Below are 26,156 nucleotides of genomic sequence, written 5' to 3' on the forward strand. Positions count from 1 at the left end.
AAAGTCGATTCAAAACAAACTATTCATTCACTAAAATACTAAAGGAAAAAAATGAATGAAAATAACTGCACGAAACTAATTGTCTGTACTTCAGCTGATTGCGAAAAAGAACTCAACCGAAGTATATCATTATTACACCCACTCGAACAAAGATTACACAATAACAGTTTGAAACACAACGTTCACACAGCACCAATCAGAAAATTTGTACCAAGGTGTAATTTCAGGATCAAAAGGTTGACTGTTTTACCAAGAGATGACGGTACACCTTCTACAATAGCACTTACACTAATTTAATATTTAGCTGCACAGCTATTTTCTTTTGCAATGAAAGGGAACAGTGTAGTAGCCTAAACAATTTCCTTTAATGTTGGGTATTTTTCGCAACGTCAAATCTGTTAATAATACACATTTAGTGCTCTTTTTTTTAACTATAATTTGTTAGTTATTTTTTAAAAGAATTTTGCTCTATTTCTTGATGTTATTATAATTAACATGCAGGCTTTGGAAGATAATTTAATGTTACTGACAAATCCGTTACCGTGTTACCGGTAACGGATTTGACAGTTTTCCACATTAAGTTGCTTTTATTCGAATTTAAATAATCCCCAACTAATAAACGGTCATGCCTCTATTAACAGGGACAAAAAACCTAAACAATTCAACTAAGTTTTATTTATTTATTTATCTATTTATTTTTTACTGCCTCGTGTGTCAGAAATCAATTTGAAGTGCCTGGTAACGGATTTGGCATAGTGATCCCACAATTTTGAGAAAAAAAGCTCACAAGAAGTGTACCGCAAATAAAAGCTCTGAATTAATTACATTTTCAAATATATCTATCAAGAACATGAGCAACGTTTTTACTTTTGATGTGAAATTTAAAGGAGAAAAAGTGTGTGTGTTTTTTTTTAATTGTATGAATTTATTAAAAACTAGTGGTACCCTCACGCCTTTGCCCGTAGTAGAAAATTAAAAGGTCATACGGTTCGACTGTATATTTACAAATAATGGATGATGAATTTCTCGCAATTTACTTTCTTAATTTGCTCGTCCACGTTATAATAATTTGCTCGTCTATGTTATGGTAATTCTCGCGGTGCACACTTCCATGCTACAAATTAATTGTGTGCTGAATTTCATGAAAATCGGCAGAACAGTCAAGGAGTTATGTGCGTCACAGAGATCCAGACACAGATTTCTGGATACCCAGACAGAAATCCGGACATACAGACAGCAAGTTGAAAACTCTTAGATCCCATAAGATAAATTTTAAAAAAAAACATCCCTTTTTCATCAGAATTCAGGATGGGGCATAGTGAGACTGTTTCAACCTTAGAGCAGGAATAAAAATGGAGGGAGCAAGTCCAATCATTGGCTTAGCAAAAGCTGACCCAAAGACCCCAAGCCACGTGACTCAACAACGGCGAATGGTTGGCACGTTTTGCGTGAAACAACTGAAAGAAACCTGATTTCTTCCAGTGCTTCGCTTTAAAATCCATCACGTGACTTGGGGTCTTGGTTCCATGAATGAAAGTCTTCACTCCCTCCGTTTTATCTCTTCTAAATGGTCTCAACCTGCCCCAACTATCACTGTCTCACTGTACCCCACTCCACCTTTTTCTTTTCAACATTTTAAAGAGTTTGTTTAAGCCTGTACTAAATGTTTTCAATGATAAGTAGCTACATAAGTAGAACAATGAAAGTTATCAAATGGTTATTTTTTATTCATAAAAGAAAATGTTACAATTATTCGAGGCATGCGGGAGTCAAAGAAAAAAAAAAACTGCCTTCTTGAAATCAGAAAAATAACGCTCATTTGATTACAAACACAAGCAACAACTTCATATTCCAGAATTTACAAGGTTGATTGTTGTAGATTCATGGGTGTCTGGCATTATTTACCTATTATAATTGAAAAATCCAAAAATTAACTTTGTTTCACTGTAACCCCACGTCTCACTGTGCCCCACCCTCCGCTAACTCAGTGGCATTGAAAGATTACTTGAAAATTGAGGAAAATGTAACAGCACGTGAATGCTTGTTCAACGAAGCTCTCTTCGTAGAGAGTCTTGCTTGTGCAGATTCTGATCAAGATAATGATGAAGAATCTTTACCACCTTCCAACTAATCGGCAAGTATCAGATTTTGCAAATACTTTACTGTAGAACCTGAGAAATTCCGACTACGTGGATAAGTATAATTATGCTTACAAACATAATGCAGTGGCGCACCTAGCATGGGTGAAACCCGGGGTGGTAATTTGTGTTGCCCTACCCCCCCCCCCCATGCAAACGCAAAAAATAAAAAAAGTTTTTATGTTCTATGTAAACAGGAAAAAGAAATTCATTAAATTTTAAGAAACAACTACATTTTAGTAAGAATGAAAGCTTTCACGGCCGGTATCAATGAAGAAAGAAGCCCCCTTTTTCCGCTGCAGGAGTTTACAAGATCCCCTGTTACTGCGGATAGACTTACATTGAAACAACAAAAAGAAGCGTTAATACGCGAATAAAAGAACCCAAGGAAATTGCCGTCTGGGCCACATTGAGAAACCAGCAGTCGCGGAACACACTTTTAGTGATGGGATCCATGATATTAAATTCAAAGAGACCAAAATACTTTCAAGGACTTCTCACTATTACGCCATATTCAACAGAGAAGCGATCGAAATTTTCAAACATGCCAACAATTTCAACAGAAAGGAAGAAGGAATTAAGATTAACAAACTCTGGCATGCTGCACTTAGACGGATCATCCCGAGAGATACTTTCAGCCAACCAGAAACAGCGACGGACGTTCAGCAGCCAATCCCCAACTAGAAAGAAGAGAGCTCAAGTTTCAGCCAACCAGAAACAAGGCCGAACGTTCATCAGCCAATCTTGGCCCAAAACGAAGAGAAAAAGCTAGTTATTCTTTACTAATAATAAAGCTGAAAGTCTGTCTGTCTGGATCTCTCTCTGTCAGGATCTCTGTGACACGCATAGCGCCTAGACCGTTCATTTTTTTTTCATGAAATTTGGCAAAAAGGCAATTTAGTTTGTAGCATGGGGGTGTGCACCTCGAAGTGATTTTCCAAAAATTCAATTTTGTTCTTTTTCTATTCCGATTTTAAGAACATTTTACCGAGAAAATTATCACAATGTGGACTAGTAAATTACTAAATTATCATAATGGGGAACCGTAACATGGGAGAGCAAATAGCCATAGCAAAATGGCGAGAAATTCATCATCCATTATTTGTAAATATATAGGCGAACCAAATGAATTTTTAATTTTCTACTACGGGCAAAACCGTGCGGGTACCACTATCCCACATAAATAGTGACAATACTTCGAAATCTGCATCAGTGGCTAGGAAGTCGCTTCCCTGGAAGCTTCGACCACTTAAACACTGAAGATGGCCGCCGCAGATGCGGTCGAAACGTTTGGGGAAACAACACTCAGACCACGGCACAAGAGCCCGGAATCTCACAACTTCATCAACTACATATTTGTTTCTCGAGATTTTAAGTGAACTAATCTACAAAAGACAAATAAAAATTAGGAAGACTTTTCATAAAACTATCCCTAGACGCACGTGTGCAGACAGTCGATATGTCAAAAAAGTAAGGTTGGTAGGGGAGGGTGACCCAAAGCGGGTAGGCCTTCGTATGCCCCCCTAGGAGCGTGGGCAGAGCTTTAGTAATAAGGGTATCACTATACCATGGAGCTTGGGGGGTTTAGATAACCACCAGAAAAGGGGTGCGGATGGAGGGTGGAGAAACAAAATTAGGTGAATGTAGAACATTGGTGGCATCTGAATTTTTTCAAAAGGGGATTTTTAAAATGGAGTCAGTGAGTCAAAACTAAAACTGAGAATTGGAAAAATGAACCTAATCGTAAGCATAATATTTGCATTCGGGAATGTGGGGTTCGGGGGTTTCTCCCCCAAGAATTTTTTGAAATTTTAGTCTTTAAAAATGTATTTTAGATTATCTCTGGTAATGTTAAGGGGAAAAGGTTTAGGGACGCTTCTCCCGTCCATTTTCCGAAATCGAAACTTTTAAAAACGCAATTGTTATCTCCGATTATGTTGAGAGGTGAGGTGTTATAAGGAAAAATCCCCCCCCCCCGAAATTGCTTGAAATTTTTGCTCTGACATTGCAGTTTAGACGATCTTTGATGATATATAGGGAGGAGTGATTTGAGGGCTCTCCCTCGGAATACTTTAAATTTGATCGAAGAACTTAAAATGAAGTTCAACGATCTTCCAACGATGCTGTTGAGAGGGGGATGCTCTCCCGGAATTTTTTCGAAGTTAGCTTTTAAAGCGCAATTTGGAAGATCTTTGGTAATATTAGTGGGCGGAAAAAATCGTGGACTGCCTCGGTATTTTCCGAAATTGAAATTCCAGATATGCAATTGCAGGTGGTCTTCAATGATAATATCAGGGAGTTCGGGTGCAATCCCTCGCAATTTTTTTGAAAATGAAGTTCTAAAGTAGAAATTTTAGACGATCTTTGATGATATTAAGTTGAGCGGTGGTTTAGGGATTCCCGGAAAATATTACAGATGGAGGTCCTAAAAACGAAATTTTAGACAGTCATTCAGGTGAATAGGGTGCGTTTCTCGTAGATTTAGGTTGGGCGTTTCTCGGGAATTTGAGTAGGAGCGCTATCCTTGAAGCTTTTCGGAATTGACGTTCTATATATGTAAAAGCCATTTCTGATGCCGATAGTTGAAAGGATTGGGTTTGGGAAATGTCCCTCGCCATTCTTTCAAAATCAAAAGTTTCAAAAACGCTCTTCTAGGCTACCTTTGGTAACGTAAAGTGAAGGGATAAGTTTCGGGGACCCCTTCCTTCCCCCCCTTTTTTTTTTTTCGATATCCCTATCTTCTTTTTTTGTTTTAATTACTGATGAAAATATTGTGGAAACCCTTCCCGAGTTTTTCTTTTTTAAAACCATTTGAGTGATTTTTTTTTTTTTTTTTTGGTTATAAATATTTCAAATCAAGGCCTGATATTTTTATTTGTTTCGAATACAAGTGTTTGCGGTCTTAGTAAACTTGCCAAAAGTGCAACAGAAAGAGGAACCGTAATTTGTCAAGATTATTTCGAAAAAATATTACGAGTTTAAAGTTGATTACTTAAATAATTTTTTCGAATGAAACTGGTTACAATAGCGCTTATAAGAAAAAAATTAGACACTCTCTAATGCTCTCTCCCCTTCCCCAAAGAAGAAGAATTTTGCATGCATCGCGCGTCTCCTGGTTCTGCTTAATACTTCTACATTGTAGTGACGTAACTGGGAGTGGTACGAGACTACTTTTCGTCCAGAATAATCCCTCATTTTCTAAAAGGGAAGGGGAGGGCATTTTAACTCTGAATGTGAAAAGAAAGATTTTGAAACATTATTCAAACACGATAGAATATATATTACAAATTATAGGGGGCAAACTCCTCCCAGAAATATTACAAAAGATAAAACTAAACCTGTGTTATAAAAGCGAAAAGTGCAAAAATTTTCTGGGGGAAAACTTCTCCTCTGACATTATCGAAAGTCGGATAAAATAGCATTTTTGGAGCTAAAATTTCGAAAAGTTTCCAGAGGAGCTTTGAATCTCTCCTCTCTCTAACATCACCTGAAGTCGTCTAAAAATACGTTCCTCGAACTATAATTTCGAAAATTACAGGGAGAGAACCCTCGGAGTCACTCCTCTCCCCCCCCCCCCCCATTTAAAATAGTCAAAGGTAATCTACAATTACGTTTTTTAAAAATTCAATTGCAAAATTTAGCGAGGGACGGACCTTGAATCTCTCCCCTCCCGAGATCTAACATTATCAAAAATAGTCCGAAACTGCGTTTTTACTACTACAATTTCGAGACTTTTCTAATGAAGAAATCCCCGGAACTCCCTACTTCTGCGTGAATATTTTACTTACGATTAGATTCTAATATTTCATGATGAATTGCTAATGTTATTTTCAATGATGAATCGAAGGATGGTATGGAGGGAAGATGCTATCCTTTAAGGTCACCAGGGACACTAAAGATCCCATAGGTACGCCACTGAGCATTTTTAGTTATCACACCAGCATCTTAATTTTTCTTTCATGAAAAGCATGATGCTCCTTTTACTAGGTGTTAAAATCTTTGAACTTCATTTGTGTAAAAAGGGGGTAAAAATTCATTTGAAGGTTGTCAGAAAGAGCTTCCATTCAAATTTAGAACCTGACTTGATTTCGTGAAACATTAGTTCTTCCTCTCTGCAGCGTTTCATGAAACCATTTTTTTTAAAAAACTTTCATAGCATAAATGAAATGCATACAAAGAAGCGATGAAAGCTGGGTGTTTGTTATGTAGAAGCTGGGTTAGGAGAAACTTTTTTGCCAGTCAGTCACAGCAAAACATCATGATGCTCTGGACTTTTAACCTCGTTGATTTTTTTTTTAAACTAATGGGGGTCCCGCGGTACCCCAGGTGACCCCGTGCGCACGCCTCTGTAAAAAGCCCCCCTTCCCCATGGTGTGAAAGCGGCGATACATACGTATGCCGTGCTTATATGAACACCCTCGAGTTTTAATTAGTCCCAGCGAAACAACAGTGAAGCGGCATGGCACAACCAGGCTTTAAAAAAAAAAAAAGATACATTTCTAAAAAAAAAAAATGAAGTTTTGAAAATTGTAATTAGTCGAAGACCAGCTTATTTTTTTTATTGTCCATAATATAACTTTATTCTGACACTATCCACCTACAAACTACGATAGTCATTTCATTTGATTCTTTTTTTGAATTTAATGTTATAATTATTGAAATAAAAACGTACTTTTGGGCAAAGCGGGTATAGGATTTAATCATATATTTATTTATAATTTCTTGACTCGTGTGCTAACTTAGATTTTCTATTTCAATAGGATAAGTACAACGTTAAAAAGTTATTTTTTAGGAGGGCAATTAATTAGTATATTAATTTAATCAGTTATTTCTTTATTTTTACTAGCAGTACCCGCACAGCGATGCCCGTGCTAAAAATTTAATGGAAGGCCGTTGAATAAAAAAAATTAACGCCACCTCCCCTCTGATGTGAAATGATCATTTTTCTTTGTATAAAATGCGTACACACCTTTTCAAAAAAAAAAAAAAAAAAACTATTACAGTTTCTTTGGAATTAAAAACTTTTCGTCAAATCATTAAATTCGATTTACAGTTGCTTTAAAACTCTATTTAGCGAGTGAAGCTGTTTTTACTGCAAATTTAAAATATTTTCCCAAATAAACAAAAAAAAAAAAAAAAAGACATCAAATAATATCTTTCAAATGCAAAAATAGTTCCGCAACTCTACTGTTTATCGCAAACTCGCCCAGCAACCACGCTATCATAATTCATCCGTCTAACGGAAAAAAAAACATCCAGTGGAACCAGGGTCGTCCGAAGAGCAGACGGCGCCCGGGGCGAAAGTTTCCAGGCGTCCCCCCCCCCTATACACACAGAGAAATCAAGTTAGTTATAACATCAATGCATAATAGATACTTATTTTTTTTACTTATTAATGAACAGAACAATCAAAGGGCTATGCATGATACAATTTAAAACAAAAGCAATGAATCCGTTTCGAATATTTGTGAAACATTAATGCCCCAAAAACTTTTCGAAAAAAGGGAAATTTTGAAAGTCCAAATATTTATCTAGTAAAATGTTATCCCACTAGATAAAAAACAATCAATCAAAACTGAGTTGGTTATTCATATTGATCAAACTAAGAACACAATTAAATAATTTTCTGATTATAAATAAGAAAATGTATTTATCGAAGTAAATTACATCAAAATTAAATTTCGATCTGAACTCATCCACTGATTCTTTTCAAGAGTTTTTTAGTTTTACTTGTACCAACTTAATACCAGCTTTCATATATTTTATAAACAAAGCTGTTCTTCTTTTGCATCATGTTATTCTTTGCATTTCAATTAAACAGTGGTGGCTCGTGAGAGGGGCCAGAGGGGGCCCGGGCCCCCTCACTTTTTTCAGAAGACAATAATTTATAACTTTTTATTAATTTTCCTTTTTTTGTGCGTACGTGCTTGAAATTAAAAAAAATGAATTGCACGGTATTATCCTGCATATAATCCGCAGATTATCTGTTAAAAAGTGTAAAATTAATAAGGTGCGGATTATACGTTGTTGCGGAGTATCTGTGCGTATGTGTCCCCCGCCCCCTCAACACCAACGCTTTGAACTTCAATATTTACAGCAGTATTCGCAAAGACCATTACCCTGCTTGTATGCTATTTATTTTACATACCTTGAATGTTCTTACGCGATTCAGGTTATCATAAAATAAACAACATGCAGTAAAGGAAGAGGGCTTCATTTGCACAAGATTAGACCGTTTGCTCCTTTCTTGACTCTTTGTCTTCAAGTAATTCACGTATTATAACGACAATTTAGAGAAGCAATCATTATTTTTTAGATTATTTTTATATTAGTTTTGTATTTTCCTTGAAAGTAATTACTTCTTCACGTTTTAAATTTAGTTGCTAAAATAAATTCAATGTTAATAATTTAACAAAAAAATTTAAGAAAGTTTAAATATTAATTTTATTTTAAGTTCTTTTGTTTTCTTTCAAAAACTACGAGTGAGTGCACCCATGATCTGCCCCCCTCACTTTTTCAAGGCACGAGCCGCCAACTGCCCTTGAAACTTCTTTATGGTTACGTCACTGTACGCAGGGGCAGAATTCAAGCAAATTTGGAGAGAACTAGACAAAGGAGAAGTACCTTTTGTTTGATTCTAAACAGTTATATTCCCAAAAATTGTATCTGCTTCAATGATACAAAGGAAACGAATGTTTTGGAGACTTAGAGAGAGAGGAATAATTTCGTGTCCTAGAAAAAAATAGAGAATCATTGCAATGACTCCCTATTTTGTGTCTATGACTGTGTATGATACGCAAAAATCTGGGCATTTTATACGATAAGGGGCGCCGCAAAGTGCCCCTCGTGAAAATGTCGTTTTCGTGTGAATGTCGTCGTGTTCCGTCGAAACGAGGGGCGATTGCCCTGCTCGCCCCCCCGTTGGGACGGCCCTGAGTGGAACATTCAAAAATCATCGTCAGGAAAAAAGAAGAAAATGTCGTACATTTCACTCCGATAAAAACAAATCAAAAGTTTCTTTTCTTTCAAAACAAATCGCCAAAACAATGAATTACATTTACGGTTGCTTTAAGACAACAATCCTAGACTGAACTGCTCAGCGCCTAACGCGCCAAGCGACCACGCTACCGGAACCCTGCCCTTTTGCAAGTGAAGCAGGTGTTTTCTCTTTGGCAATAATAAGTGTTTCGCAAAACAAACAAAAAGGTATAAAATCACATTAACAGTAGCTTTCAAATCTTTATATATTAAGAGCTGCGTTGCCCGGTTTTACCTGGTCTACCTTGAGAATAAAAATTGTGTCAAGTGACATATATTCAACAATCAGGCTTAAATAAAAGAAAAAACACCATGCAAAATTACCCTTCAAAACAATGAAGACAGGTATTAAAATACTTTTAAGAAATCCAAATGCGAAAGATGGATATTAAAAACGTAACGATGGAAACACGAAATAAGTTTTTAAAAAAATGCAAAATAAGAAAAGAAACAATGGATTCAAAAGGCATAAAAGTGGAAATGCAAAAATAAAATGGTTGACAACCTGAATCAAAATGACATTTTTCGAATTTGATTTAAAAACGCTTGTAACTTTTTTTCCTTTGAAGATAGAAGATTCGTTTTTCGACCATAGGTCGAAAGAGATCTGGAGTATAAAAAATGTCGCTTTTTCCAATGGTGTCAAAAAGAAACTCCAAAAAATGGGGGGAAGAGGGGGAGGCGGGGGATTTCCCCCGGACATTTTCAAATTTGTAGTCTAAAAAATGCATTTTAGCTTCATATTTTCAAAAACTAACAATTCCACTCTGGGTGTCTCCCCCAGACAGATGACACCCAGGGCGAACCGCCCCACCCCTCTATTGACGCCACTGTCATAATGATCCCGGAAGCAGAATTTCTTTCACTCGTCTACAACGCAAATTGAAAACCCCAAAAATAAAATGCCGCCCCCTCCCTTTCCAAAAAAAAAAAGAGAAGAAATACCCCCCAAAATACACCTACCTAAAGTTTTCAAAACGCGCACCTTGACCCTCCCCTCCCTCTTAGAAGGGCATCTCTGCCTGAATCGCAAGAAGTTGCATGAATGTAGACTTCTCACTGTAATTGAAATATTTTTAACTACCAGTTTTATGATATACTCAACTTCTTTATTAAGTGTTTCTCCTTCATCTCAGTTACGGTTCTTTCTACAGCAGCCAACATAGCGAGTGTAATCACCTACAAGATTTTCAGTCAATAACAAAATAAGAACATTTCACCGTAGAAATGAGGAGAATTGATTAATTAGAATGGAATCAAGTGAATACCAACTATGTTGTAAAATGATGAAAAAAAAATTGCCTTAATACGTTATAGTTAAACGAACCAATCAAAAAAACAAAAAATGCTTATCAGTTATTTTCTGTTTATCAAACCACACACAAATATGACCATGTCCACTCCCTTCTCAAACCATTTGTGTATGACTTTTGATTTATCTGAAATCTAAGAAGATATATGAGTAACAAATGAGATTCATCATGATGGATGCTCTGAGTCAAGGTTAGACAGCTTCTAGGGATGCAACTATATAGAGCCGCAAAAAGTAAAAGGTGAAATCAAAAGCAAAACTAATGTTTGGTAGTTCGAATATATAACAAAATCATCACTGCCGTAGAAAGTTAAAGGGCATTACTGCAAAATTTTTCATTTTTCTTTTACTTTTTTTTTTTTTTGCATTACCCATCCACTCCCCCCCCCCCCCAAAAAAAAATTTCTCGCTTTCGAATCGGGTTAAACATAATAGTTTTAGAGCGTTTAATTTCTAGTCAAATTCACGGGGGGGGGGGGGGACTAACAAATACCATTTGAACTGAAATATTGTTGGATTGTTTCGCCTCGCCTTCTCAAAATTTACAACGTGGACTATATATATATATATATATATATATATATATATATATATATATATATATATATATATATGGTTTATTTATTTATTTATTTTTTCCGAACGTATGAATAATTACAAGGAGAGTGGATTCAACTTTCTGGTTTGGGATGGAGTCATTAATAGATGTATACAATATGAACCTTGAAACGGTAATATAATAGCCACTTAGCTAGGAGGCCCAAAGGTTTCTCCCCCGGAAAATTTTCGAAATTGTAGTTTTTTTAGGACCAATTTTAGACGATCTTTGGTGTTGTTAGGGGGATAAAAGGTTCGGTGGCCCATTCCCGTTAATTTTTCTGTATTGAAACTTCAAAAACGCAATTGTAGATTGTCTACTGTTGTGTTAGGGAGAAGGGACGGGTTCAAGGGCAACTCTCCTACGATACATTTTCAAAATTGTAGTTCTAAAAACGCAGTTTTAGACCATCTGTGGTAATGTTAGGAGAAAAGGAGATTCGGTTGCTCGCCCCCGGAAATTTTCGCGATTTAAGTCTTAAAAACCCTATTTTAGGCTATCTATGGCTGGGGGACAGGAAGTTTTCTGAAATTGATCCTCTAGAATTACAGTTGTAGCCGACCTTTTTGACGTTAAGAAAAGTTTTCCGAAGCTCTTCCGGAGTTTTCTTGAAATTGAAACCCTGAAAATCAATTTCAAGACGATCTTTAATAATGTTGACCAGAATGGGGGTAGGGAGAAGGGTGCGCCACTTAAATTTCCGAACTTGTAGCTTTAAAAACGCAGTTTTGATAGATCTTGATAATGTTAGTGGAAAATAAATTTTACTGTCATTCCCCCGGTTTTGATTGTGTTAAGGAGAGAGGTGTGGGATAAAGGGCTCTCTCTTATAAATTTTTCAAAATTGCAGTTCTAGAAACAGTTTTAGGTGACTGTTGATGATACAGAGGGTGCTATTCGGGCGTTACAGTGGGGGTGCCCACCTGGAATTTTTCCAAAATGAAAGTTGCATAGCCAAAAAAGATGGATCACACACAGCTACTCTGTGATAGATATTTTTCGGAAATCCTCAAAAATGGATTCAGCTATTCAGCACACATCGAAAATCAGAACTCGAGAATTTTAATGAATCAAATATCCGTCTATGCTTATCAGATGTTGAAGAAAGTAAAAATCAATACGAAAAATAATTAAAACACCTTAAGAACAGACTGTTCTGCTTCCATCAGCAAAAACCAACATCACTGAAAGTTTTAATAAAAATCATCTAATGATGAATTGAAACAATCAGTTTAAAAATGGTAGAGAAGATGATAGTAAAGTGAAATGATAATTCTACATAAACTTAAGCTAGTTTATGAAGAAAATATAGTAGTTGTCTATTGGAAGGATTAAAAATATGTTATTCACAAACTTCAAAACTAGTTCTTAACGATTGTCTAGGTGCAAATGAATCAATGAAAGACTAGAACATAGTGGTCAGAAATATTACAAACAATAAATAAAGGAGAGGGAAAAAATTTTTATTCTAGTCATTTTTGATCTCTCTCCCTCTCATCACTCTCACACGTATTCATCGTGCAGAATTGTGCTACTTCCATAAAATTTATAAAAAATTGAAAAGAAATCAAATAGTCTGATCCAGCTTTGAAATGGACACCAACTCCATCCCGTCTCTGATGTTCCCTTCATTGAAAAAGAGACACGGTCATTAAATTTTGAAAAGGGAGTACGTGAACAAAGTATTACTTACGCATCTATTTCTTGTTGAATAAGTTTAAATATTTTTTCCTTCCAAAAATCAAAAATTTCATGTTCTAAAAAAAAAAAAAAAAAACTTCTAGAAAAAAAAATCCCCCCCCCCCCCCCAAACCAAAGAAAATTTTTTTTTGATGGCACAACTTGCGCCATAACCCCCCTCCCCTCCCGCGCGTGGGCTCCCCTGCATTACGGTCTTTTTTTTTTTTTTTTTTTGCAATTTTGCTTTATTGCGCAAGCTTGCTTATTCGGTTTCTGCTGGAAATAAATCTCGAAAAAAACGCCTAATTCCAACATTTCACTATTGTTGATGGGGAATAAAACCCGCGTTTCTTCAAGTATCTCAAAAACCTGCGGATACTGCTCTTGACCTTCCCACGGCAGATTAGCACAAAATATTTTCAGATATATTAAATGTTTCTATTGGTCTTCGTTTTTGTGCAATTTTGACTAATATAGATAAGAATATCTGTCAGCACATTTGTGAAGAAAATCTGAAACAGAAAAAAAAAAGCAAAAAAAGAGAGAGAAAGAGAGAACGAAAAGGGTCCCCCCCCCTGCTCTGATGAGTCCAAGCAGGACATTCAAAACATGCATATATTGTGTATAGTGAAAAGTTGTTGCGGGAAACTTGCGCATGGTCTTATCCCTGACACATTCTCATAGGTGTAGATTGCATGGAGACAAGTAGCGCATTCTTACATAACACATAGGAACCCAACTGACCGGCCGTTTTTTTTTTTTTTTTCTTTTCGCTTTCAAACCTGTGCGCCTTCGGGTCGTTCTTATTTTATTTTGTTTTATTTATTTATTTATTTAACTTATTTTATTTATTTATTTATTTATTTTTTATTTTTTTTAATTTTAATTTTATTTTTATTTATTTTTTATTTATTTATTTATTTATTTATTTTTTTACGTCATTAAACCTGTGTTCTTCTAATGTGCTTGCTCCCTTTGGGGAGTAAGCACATGCCACCCTCTTGGGGGAATCAATCCGTCTTTGCATGGACATTTTGTGAGAGACCGCTCTTCAGGTACATTCCTTTCTTCAGAGGAAAATTTGGATAATTTTTATCTCATTTTAATAAAAATCGTCCAAGCAACTCTACTTCATTACGCTTATGTATTCCCCGGGAAGATAAAAAGCATTATCTACAAATTTTTCGTTTTTGTTTGTTTTTTTCTTTTTCAAATTTCTGTGCCTCAGAACCAGAAGGACGTAAGTCACATTATGGTAATTTTACAGGAAAGAGGAAAAAACTTTTTTCTGGCACATGCAAAGGATGGGACGCGCGCTCTTTTAACCCTAGTCAAAAATTGAAAAGGTTTTTTTTTTTTTTTAAAGAATTGCATTCACATGGCTTGGTGCGGAATACGCTTCTACATCCGATGCATTAATAAATGGAAAATCGCAATCTTACTTACGCTAGTCTAGCTGTGAGGTACAGATTTGTCACCTATTTTGCTCCGACACGTTTACAGCACAAGCATGCTTAGTTGGTTTCTACTGAATATAAAAAAAGCATTTTTACTCCAGTGGTCCAGCTTCACATTTTAATATTTATTGATACCGGTGAGAAAACAAAAATTCTTTTCTTCTAGAATCTCAAAAAGTTATTTTTTGTAGATACTGCTGTTTACTTGCCCGCGAAAAAGCAGCGATTAAATAATGATTTTTTTTTTTTAAATTTTGCATCAAGACATGAAATTTTTCTGTACTTTCAGGAAGGAAGTTTTACAACATAAATTTAAAAAAAAAAGAATTGGAGAAAATCAACAAAAATTGTACTAAAATTTTACGTAAATTATCGAAAATTTTACGTAATGCTACTTCGAGCTGATTTATTCTCAAATGCTACAGTAAACGATTTATAATGTTAAGTTTGCTGGTTGATTTTGAGTCTATATCAATAAGGTACAGTTAAAATTTGAGAAAGTTAGTTATAAACAGTGAAATTTTAATAATGTGCCACAACTGGGTATATCGTTCACACCCACCACGCACTAGTTACGTAAACTAGCTTTTCGACGGTATGGTAGAAAAAAGGCATCAAATTCTAGTTTGAAATTAATAATTACATTTCTCCATGTTTTTGAAATGATTTATGATTATTGCCGCTGGTGAGTGATGTTAAAATGTAAAGAATAAGAGTCTTAAAGACAATCTTGGGTTTGAGTGATTGAATGTGTTTTCGGTGTCATGAAGTATTTATGTGTCGCATCATCGGAGCGTAGAGCAGGGTGGTGGCATTGCTGACCTCAAAAGGTTTTTAATTTTTAAAAACGAGTAAAACATGTTTTTAAAGAAGTTGGGCATCTTTTTAATCAATGCAAAGTTTGGTATATTTCTCTAATGTCACATTCAATGTGATAATTTTTTTCAGTAGTTTCTTTTAAAGTAATAAAGATAACTTTTTAATAAATGAAGGCTCATAAATGTCTTGACGAATAGAAGAAAATGGAAATTTAAGTAGGTTTAATAAAAAATTCTAATGGTTCTAAAATTTTTCGGCTAAGAAGGGTTTTTTCCAGCTCTCAAAATCTAATACTACGTTTTAGAAAGTTTAAGATTTAACAAAATCTTAAGAAAGTGCACGACAGAAGTGATAATCAACTCAGTGGTGTTCCCATAGGGCAGAGGTTCCCAACCGGTGGTTCGCGAACCCCCAGGGGTTCGCGAGGTGCAGGAAGGGGGTTCGCGAAAATTTCGGTGCAATGACGGATTTTTCCTAGTTTGGTAAAAAGTTATAAAATATTCAATTTGCACACATAGTTACTAAAAATTTTTTTTAATTTGAAAGCACGCCAGACTCTTTTATTAAGCTCAAAAAAAAAATCTTTCAGCGGTTTTATAATCTTGGTTAAAAAGAAATTTTCTCATTTTTTTTCGATAGACAACAAAAAGAGATATCCTTCCTTCTTTATTGCGAGGCGTCATGCAGAAACGTTGTATTAAGCTGTGGCGGGGATCACGATGACCTTAAAAAGGCGCCATCGCGTGGAGTCAATCAAACAATATACATAATATACATATGTCGAAAAAAATAAAGAATTCTCAAACAATGCATCATAGGGGTATTATTTCTAATCTGGTTGAAATATAACTCGGGAATTTCCGTCGAATTCAGTCATCGAATAGCAGACATGACAGCAAAAGGCTCCAAACTTAAAATTTATTACTGGATTTTACCCATCTGTTCGTTTTCAAAAATATATAACATCAGCATGCTCATAGTTCTGGGGAAATAGTTGTTAACAGACGTATTTAGAGATACTTTAGAGATGCTTGAAAACAAGTGATTTTGTTTGCAATTGGTTTTGCTACGTGAACTTGCTACTCTGTTTGTGAAGTTATAATCGTGTTGGTAATTTTTATGATTTAATAACTTTCTGCTGTTATGGATCGATGGTTGAAAACTGGTAGTTTGGTTGAGCGACAAATGGACAAGCAGTCAATCGATCAACCCTCAACATCAGCAGTAACTTTCGAATCAACACAGGATATTGAAACAGATAGCTGTAATGAACTGCCGCCTCCCCCGACTAAACAGAAAAGTGAACTAGGGGAGAAAAAAGGAAAAAAGCGAAAATATGACAGTGACTATTTACAAATGGGCTTTTATTTTACTGGAGAAGAGTCTGAACCTAGACCGCTTTGTCTTCTTTGCAACGAAGTTCTAGCGAACAGCAGTTTGAAACCGTCACTTCTGAGAAGACACCTCGAAACAAAGCATCCGACACACAAGGACAAACCTATCGAATATTTTAAAAGAAAATTGGAATATAATAAAAAGTGTAGCGTTTCTACGTTCCTGTTAGAATCCAACGAAGATAGTAAAATGGCCCTTGAAGCTTCATATCGAGTCAGTTATAGAATTGCAAGATCTGGACAGCCACATACAATTGCAGAAAATTTAATTGGACCGTGTGCTAAAGATATTGTTAAGTGTATGCTGGGAGAAAAGTCAGCAAAAAAAAAATTGACCTGGTTCCGCTATCAAACAACACAGTATCACGCAGAATTACTGATTTGGCAAGTAATGTGGAGAAAGAACTTGTGAATAGAATAAAAGAGAATAATTTTGCGATCCAGCTTGATGAGTCGACTGATGTAGCAAACGCTGCAATATTACTTGTCTATGTTAGGTATATTTTTAACGATACAATTAAAGAAGATGTACTATTTGCAAAACCTTTGAAAACCAACACAACTGGAGAAGCAATTTTCGAACTGGTCAACAGTTACTTTGAAGAAAATGGAATAGATTGGTCTTTGTGTGTGGGTATGTGCACGGATGGTGCAAAATCAATGACAGGAAAATTTGTTGGCTTTGTGGTGCGAGTAAAGAAGATCAACGAGAAAATTGAATGGACTCATTGCTACACTCATAGACAAGCATTAGCATGTAAGCGTATTCCCGCAGAATTATCCGCTACTTTGAATGATGCGGTAAAAATTGTAAATTTCATAAAATCACGTGCCACAAACTGCCGTCTATTTCACGCGCTTTGTGAGGAATTGAGAAGCCTTCATGTTACTTTACTTCTTCACACAGAAGTTAGATGACTTTCCCGTGGCAAAATTTTGACACGCTTATTTGAATTGAAGTCAGAAGTCCAAGCATTTTTTGTTGATCATCCATTTCACTTGTCCACTTGCATATTCGATCCTCTTTGGATGCAAAGGCTTGCATATTTAGCTGACATCTTTTCAAAATTAAATGAATTAAATCTATCCTTGCAAGGTGCAGTTGTTAATATTTTCGTTGTATATGATAAAATTGAAGCTATGGTAAAAAAATTGAATTTCTGAATCCAATGCCTGGAAATGGGTGAGTTTTCTTGTTTCACTTCTCTTAGTAGTTTTTTATCAGAAAACTCAATGAAACTTGATGAAAGCGTTAAAAGAAATGTATGTGAACATCTGCAACATCTCGAACTAACTTTTGACGAGTATTTTCCTAATAGGCGTAACGTCCCTCTCTCAAACAACTGGATACGCAATCCTTTTGAAGGAAATCCATGCTTAGAGAACACCCTGACATTACCTGAAAAGGAAATGCTCATCGAGTTATCCTGTGATAATTCATTGAAAACTACCTTTAAAGAGCTCTCGTTAATTGACTTCTGGCTCAGTGTAAGAAATGACTATACTGTTTTGTCCAAAAAAGCAATTCGAATTTTATTACCATTTTGTATACAACATATCTGTGCGAGAAAGGATTTTCCTCCTATACTTATCTCAAAGATAAATATCGAAGCAGATTGAATGCAGAGCCTGATTTAAGACTCAAACTGTCAGACATTGAACCAAAGTTTCAGTTTCTTTGTTCCGTCAAACAGCCACAAATATCGCATTAAGGATTTTTTCCCCAATTTAAAGTATGCTTAAAAAAAATAGTTGGTTTATAAAACTTCTTGTTTATAATTTTTCTTGTAGATGTAGTTTTAACTTTTTATTAATGTTTGCACTTAATGATATTTTACAGTTATATTTTTGTTTATTGCAATCAAATGCTGCAAAAAATGGAAAGCAAACATGCTGTTTTTTTATTGTTTCTTACATGTTACTAATTTCAACATCAGGGGGTTCGCGAACTTTTTTGCCTGTTCCAAGGGGTTCGCAAAGAGAAAAAGGTTGGGAACCGCTGCCATAGGGTATAACTTCATATACGCCGTATACTCTCAAACATTTTTTAGATGAACTATGAGGACGTTCCCCCTGCCTCGTGAAAACTTTTCAAATATGCACACAAAAATTGTTGAAATCATTAAAAAAAAAAAAAAAAAAACATTTTAAAAGCCTATTTTTTTTTAAATTTTAGAATGTGTTATCAGCTCCAAAAATTTTTGGACACTGCAAAGCTAACTTTTCGGAAATTTCGAATCACAAGATTCCCTCAGCGCACGTAAAATAGCGGAGAAAGGGCGGTAAAAGCACATCTAAGCGCAATTTCAGTTTCAAAAATTCACGACATCGTAACAATTAGCATTTGGCTTTGCTTTTAAAGAAAACCTTTATGTTTCTGCGTCTGGTTTCTTCAGGAAGTTTGAATGAGGAAAAGTGCACGAATTCAGTGAATGAACACCCTCAACCAGTGGACAAAAATAATATATATATATATATATATATATATATATATATATATATATATATATATATATATATATATATATATATATATAAATTGATTTTAAAAAAAAACCTTTTTTTTTGGAAATGTATGAAAGGAAGCTAGTACTGCCCATTATATAAGGAAAAAACTTTTGAAACCTTAAAAAAAAAAAAAAAAAAAAATACGGGTGGTTCAATCAGGTAGTTTATACACTCGTAGGGCAACCTTTTTAAGAAAGAATAAAATCGTTCAATTAATAACGGTGGTAATTTTTAGCTTTGTCAAGAAATATTGCCAGATATATTCGATATGTGTGAGTTAGTTTCGTCCTCCCCGCGTGGGAAAAGTTCCTGCTACTTTCCTCTTCACAACAAGCGTCCGTTTCTCTTTCAAATGGGCAACAGCAGAACTAACCAAGAAAATACAGGTTAGGAAAATGGTTTGTCACAAGGACGTAGCCAAGGGGGGGTCCATGGGGTCCGGACCCCCCCCCCCTTCCCGAAAGACCACTGTCTGCTTTTTCTCGGTTGTTGCACCTCACGACAACAAAAATTTTCGAAAGGGAGAAATTTTATGAAACCCGGTATTTTCCCCATAAATATTCCCATTTATCGACAATTTTCCCGCGTCCGAGTCAATTCAGAACACGAGAACCTCGTGAAATAACTGCGGGTTCCGAGTTGCCGCCGGTCTCTTCCTGTGTCGCGAAGAATCCGTCCGAAAACGACGAATTTCCAATTCAACCCAACTGGGTTGTGACCTTGAAATTCGGCCCCTCTCCCTCAGCCCACCAAATTGCCATCGGCAAAGTAATTGAAAACAAACATTCCCCAGTCTCATTGGGGTGGTTTTCTTTCTTTCTTCTTTTCGTTTTGACTCTTTTCCCGTTTGGACTTGATTTCCTAGACACATGCTGCAAGAAGGACAGCCAGAGTGAGGTGCATCCCTGGTGAATTAGTAATTGAAATTCCTATTATTTTCTGTTTTAACACACAGTTTTTTTCTACCACGCGCTTATAGGAAACATATCTTGAACAAAATTGTAATCAGAAGAAAATTAAGTGTACATAAACTAGGTAAGTTGTAGTGTTTTTTTTTTTTAGTTTTCTTAACAATACGAGAAATTTATGTGTTAATATCTTTTCCCATTTAAAAACTAAGTTCCGACAGCAACGAAAAAAAAATTCTACACATTTCGTGTGATTGAGGATGAGAAAAAATAAATATTAATTATTAATTTATTTTTGAACTTTATATTTTTGGTATGATTTATTTCAGATTCATTTTATATTTTGATTAATAATCTTATTTAAACTTTTAGTTTATTTTTAACAATAATAGATTACTTATCTCCCCGGAAGCTTACAACTTTTAAACTGTAATCCTGAGAAGTTCGTTTTTTTTTTTTTTTTTTTTTTTTTTTTTTTTTTTTTTTGAACATAAGTGAATAAATAAATTTGAAGTTGATGCAACGAAATTACTTTTCGCTGTATCAAAATTTTATGAAGCGAAGAATGAAATTGAAAATTACTTGAATATTTTACTGTAATCAGTTTATGAAATTGCAAGTTCGGCCATATTAACACATGTAATTTAAAAGTAATTATTAGAAATTCGTACTTTTAAATCTTACTGAAATGTGAGTCTATGGTCCCAAGAGAAGAGCAGCTAGTCATTTTTAACTGAAGAAAAAAATCTTTCTTCGATGTTGTTCCGTTTTTCAAGAAAAGCATATTTGTATTTGTTTCATTGGAATAAATTTTCTGATTAGTATTTACCGCCTTTTTACTGAGGAATTATTTAATAAGTGTCTATGCATCCATCATTAGTAAATTGCGAAGGTAGCATTAAACGTAACAAAAAACGGACATGTGCATTTAACTATAAAATTATTAGGTGAAAGTTTCTGCTATTTACTACGCATATAATTAAAAAAAGGTCAATGCGAGGTACATTTTCTTGTGTTTTTCACGTCTATATTAGATTTTTTTTTAAACTCTTAATTTCTTCAAGTTAAAATTATCTGCTATTTCTTGCAATAGAATATCTTTTACTAACATCACATAAAAGAAATAAAAAAAAAAGTCAATACCTACGTTATAAAATATGATATGCTTTCGAGAATACAGGATGATTACAAAATCGCTCCTAGAATGGAAGTTATACCAATTTGAAAATGAAAGAATCAGAAGTGTTATTATTGTTAAATGAATTTTGGAAGGTAGATTTAAATCATTACCGGATTTTTAACCACAATCATTCTAAGATTTTTTTTACAAAAGATTGTCTTTAGGCTTTTGAACATTAGATGACTGTTGAGCAAAAAATTTATAAACTGAGGCTATAAGAAACCTATAAGTTTTGATTTCAAAAATTGGCTAGCTTTATGCATATTACATATTGTTGAAAATGTATCTAATTTAATGCTACTGTATTATCGCAATCGCAAACGGGACGAAGATTACCTTAACGATCAAAATTTGACGTTTGATTCCAAATCATGGAATTTTCGAGTCGAACACTTGCTTACTGCTAATAAAGACAGTAAAGTAACCAAGTTATAATCAAACATTGACACGATAATTCGTAATAGAGTATATTGCCATTTTCCCTGTAGTTGTTTACAATTATATTTTTTATTTGAAAAAGACTGATTTGTACAGAAGTTTTTTTTTTGTATTGGCAGAATAAACTGAACTCGTGTTTGGTGGTGAGATAGGTGGGTGCGATGCCTCCTCTTGATCTTTTAAATGAAACATCAAATTGAAAAACTCAGAGGAAAATCGCCAATAATGTTTAAATCATTCATGACCTTATAAAAAACATTTATAAAAAGCAATCATTTGCATTTTTTCCAAAATGTTGTTAAAATAAAAATACATAGATGCTTAATTTCATTCACCATACATTCCACTACTTGACAGGTAAAAGATCTCTCAGGTATTCGTTTGGCTTGACAAAATTAAACCCCTAGTGCAGTTTCGCACCGAAAAGAGCTCAAGTGTCTCCATCTGGTGGAAACTCGGCATCGAAATTTCCTGTGCAGTCACATCCGCGCCTTAATGGTAGCATTTGAAAGACTAGATGCCATATCGGTGGTTCGCACTAGGTCCGAAAAGGCTAAAGCCACTAACGAAGCCCCATTAGAAAGAAAAAAAAATACCATAACGGGTCCTAAGATAGCTTATTTTACCAATTCGTTTTGCAAAAAAATAATAACGATTTAAAAAAACGGCAATACGCTTTTTTTTTTTTTTTTTTTTTTTTTTTAATGATTGCAACAAAGGAAGTCTCCATCCTTCAAAGAGTTAATAGTTTGTTCAAGTTTTTAAGTGATGGTTAGAAATGATAATTAGAAAACGGATAAAATTAGAAACTTCATTCAATTTCGTATAATCAAAAGAATGTTATAAAGTAGATAAATAAAGAACTAAATAACAAATAAATACCTTTGTGCTGAAACTTGGATTACTGATTATTTGAAATAAAGAACTAGTTCAAGCTTTTTAAATGAAACCTTGCTAATATTTTCGTCGAGAGGGTGGTTGAATTTTTCCAGAAATCTTGTTCAAATCGGCCAGGGTGGCGGAATTACGTTATATTGCATTCATAGTTATACATTCGACTCGATAGATATATATTTCTTTATTTTTTTCAAATAAAATGACTTGTACATATTTTGTTGAAATATATTACAAAGCTTTAATATTTTATTAAACTATTACCTACGTTTTCCAAGTAATCCATAGAACAGTTTTCGTTTTCCGATTTTCTTTTATTGTGAACTTTTTATTAATAGGAATTATATCACTCATTTTCAAAGCATCAGAACAGAGGAAGCTTATGTGATGGAATTTTTCTATCCATGTATGAAAACTTAGTATGGGAAAACTTTTAGTTTAATGTTAATTTTATAAACTGACTAATTTTTTTGCCACTTAATGTAAAATTTTTGTTAAATAATTTTTTAATAAATGCTCTATCAATTTCAATTATTTAATTAATTTTAGTTAATTATCATATTTTAATAATTAGTTTTAATTGGATTTATTTTTTAACGTAAATATGAGCTACTAATTTTGCCTTAGCATGCCTCCTCTTTTGAAGTTCGTGAAACCTTGGACCCCCCCCCCTTAACAAAGTTCTAGCTACGTGCCTGTTTGTCATTTAATGAAATACAAGGGTTATACAATATGTATATACATAACATAGTACTAGGACCTGATTACCGCAAAGGCCAACTAGGGCTGGGACTGGGGACCCATCTTCTTAAGGGGCCCAAATTTTCAAATACTTATGCATAACATTAAAAAATCATGTATTTTGTGAAAAAAATAAGAAATAATGATTTATTCATTGAAAACAGACCTCGTTTAAATATTGTAAAACATTATTTTAACATTATTTTGCGTTGATTTAAAGTGATAGAATACAGAGGTGGGCCTCCAAATTCTTGTGGGACTTGGGCCTCACTTTCAGTTAGTCGGGCCTTGCATAGTACCAATACGCGCATATATAACATACATAACGCTACAGTATGTAATTACAATATTTTAAGAATTAACAAAAATTAACTCGTTTTTTACTGAACGTAAATGAAAAAGTAAAAAAAATCCAGTACTTTATGTACTCTGTGAGGATTTATGATGGAGTAATTAAACAATAAAAAATGAATGAACCTCTGAAAATTACATCGACTTTTCGCAAATAAAAAAAAAATGAAATGAGTGAATGTAAGCAAAACTTGATTGAAACTCATTTTAAAAAATCGTCTGAGAGAACTTGCTAAATTCTTTTGAGTTTATTTAAACTTCATGGCAATGCGTTCGGTTTTTTGACTTTTCGGATTTTGACGGTCGGACTTTTGACTGTTTCTTCAAAAAGAGAGCCAAAATGAGCTAGTGAATAATTGGGAAAATGAATTTTATTTTTTCTCTGAGATATTAAGCGGAGTGCGAATTGACTCACCTTTGGCATGTGGGAGGATCGCCAAGAGTGTGGCCGCGATCGCCAGGTGCTCGGGTCCGAACATCCCTTCTCAGAGGCAGAGCGGACCGGCTCTGACTCTCTGCTCTCTCGTCTCAAAGGAAGAGCGACGGGGGTTGCCAAGTGCGAAACTTCTCGTCGCCAAAACACGCGATCGCTTTTGTTTTCACTAAATGATTGGCTCAGGATGGAGAAAAAAAGAAACCGAGTCGAAAAGACAAATTGGAGCAATAACTCAGAAAGGCCGGAGCCGAAGGGTGAACAAACAGATCGGAAAGTATCGCGCGAAGTTTTTAGCTGTGTAAGAGGAGCAAAACAGTGCGCGAACTTTTGATTTGTGCTGAAAAAGCAGAGTATTAAGAAAAGTTTTGATTTATGTTGAAAAATCAAAATGGCAAGAACAGTTTTGAGTTTGGTTGAATAGTCAAAATACTGCGCAAAGTTTTTTGAATTAGTGTTGAAAAATAAAATAGTGCACTAAGTTTGGGTTTCTGGTGAAAAATCAAAATAATGCTTATGTTTTGATTTATTTTGAAAAATCAAGAAGTTGAGCAAAAATTTGATTTGTGCTGGAAAATCAAAACTATTTGCTAAAATTTTATTTCCATTTAAAGTCGAAATACTAAGCAAAGTTAGAATTTTTTTTGAAGAACTAAAACAGTGCACTAAGTTTTGATTTTTACAGAAAAATCGAAATAGTGCCAAAACTTTTTTTTTGTGTTTAAAAGTCAAACTAGTGCGCAAAGTTTCTATTCCTGTTAACAATTCGATAAACTGAGAAAAGTTATTATTTGCTGAAGAATTAAAACAGTGCACTAAGTTTTGTTTTTTGTTGAAAAATCAAAATAGCGCCCAAAGTTTTGATTTCTGTTGAAAAATCAAAATAGAGCGTCAAGTTTTGCTTTATGCTGAAAGATTAAAATAATACGTAAAGTTTTGCTTTATGCTGAAAGATTAAAATATTACTAGTAATTTTGAAATGTATTTAAAAACCAAAAACGTGCGCTCAGCAGCGGCGTAGCTAGGGAGGGGCGGAGGGGGCGGTCCCAGTGGCGGATGGGACAGCATGAACCGGCCCTGGCATTTACAGGGCAACCGGCCCCTTAATTAAGACTTGCTCCTTGAAGAGGAGACGAACCCCTGCCCTTTAGTTTTTCAAACTACCCTCCCTTTAGTTTTTCAAATGTCAAAGAGAGGGCGGATACAGCTTCTAGTTTTAGGAGGATGTCACCATTAGAATTTGAGGATTCAAATTAGGAGAATTGTGTTTACGAATGTGGAGAAAGGGAATTAATAATACGAACAACTGCGTAGTAAAAAGTGCAATATTCGTGCAGATGATGGGGGGGGGGGGGGGAGGTTCGGGGGTTCTCCCTCGGAAAATTTTCTAAATTATAGCTTCAGAAACATATTGTTAGACTATTTTTAGATGATCTTGGGCGATGTTTGCGGGAGCGGGTACTTGAATTCCCTCAAACCTTTTTCAAAATGAGAGCTTTAAAATAAGAGTGTAAGCTATGTTTAGAAACACTAGGGGGGGGGGACGAGAAAGGGTTCAGGAATTCTTTCTAGGCAATTTTTTGCAATTGAAGTTCTTCAACAAGTTTGTTACCGATAAATTGCCTCCCCCCCCCCCCAATTCAGTATCTGAAAACCTTGTGCAATAACGACTGTGAAGAGGAGGGACCCTTCACACGATATCGCGTGAAAACAGAATGTATAATTTTAATGAACGTCTTAGAGTATCTTTGGCAATGTTAATGAGAGCAAAAGTCCCCTGCTCCCCCCCCCCCCTCCGAATTTTTTTTTAAACTTGTTGTCTTAAAAATGCATTTTAGATCAGAGGTTCCCAACCGGTGGTTCGCGAACCCCCAGGGGTTCGCGAAGTGCAGGAAGGGGGTTCGCGAAAATTTCGGTGCAATGGCGGATTTTTCCTAGTTTGGTAAAAAGTTATAAAATATTCAATTTGCACACATAGTTACTAAAAATTTTTTTTAATTTGAAAGCACGCCAGACTCTTTTATTAAGCTCAAAAAAAAAAATCTTTCAGCGGTTTTATAATCTTGGTTAAAAAGAAATTTTCTCATTTTTTTTCGATAGACAACAAAAAGAGATATCCTTCCTTCTTTATTGCGAGGCGTCATGCAGAAACGTTGTATTAAGCTGTGGCGGGGATCACGATGACCTTAAAAAGGCGCCATCGCGTGGAGTCAATCAAACAATATAGGGTCTGGTGGGGTAAAGTGGTCATAAAATCGTAGGTTTTC

At 35.0% G+C, this 26,156-nt stretch overlaps 1 protein-coding gene across 1 annotated transcript in view; it reads right to left on the reverse strand.

The window, feature by feature from the left end:
- LOC129224706 (follistatin-A-like) overlaps positions 1–23,953 on the reverse strand; it is a 173,359-nt gene extending 149,406 nt beyond the window's left edge. Inside the window, exon 1 of the mRNA XM_054859255.1 lies at positions 23,872–23,953. Coding sequence (XP_054715230.1) covers positions 23,872–23,935 — 64 coding nt within the window. The 5' untranslated portion in view covers positions 23,936–23,953. The remainder of the gene's footprint in view (positions 1–23,871) is intronic.
- Positions 23,954–26,156: the final 2,203 nt, after the last annotated feature.

This window comes from Uloborus diversus, chromosome 6, assembly GCF_026930045.1.
Source record: "Uloborus diversus isolate 005 chromosome 6, Udiv.v.3.1, whole genome shotgun sequence".
Taxonomy (NCBI): domain Eukaryota; kingdom Metazoa; phylum Arthropoda; class Arachnida; order Araneae; family Uloboridae; genus Uloborus; species Uloborus diversus.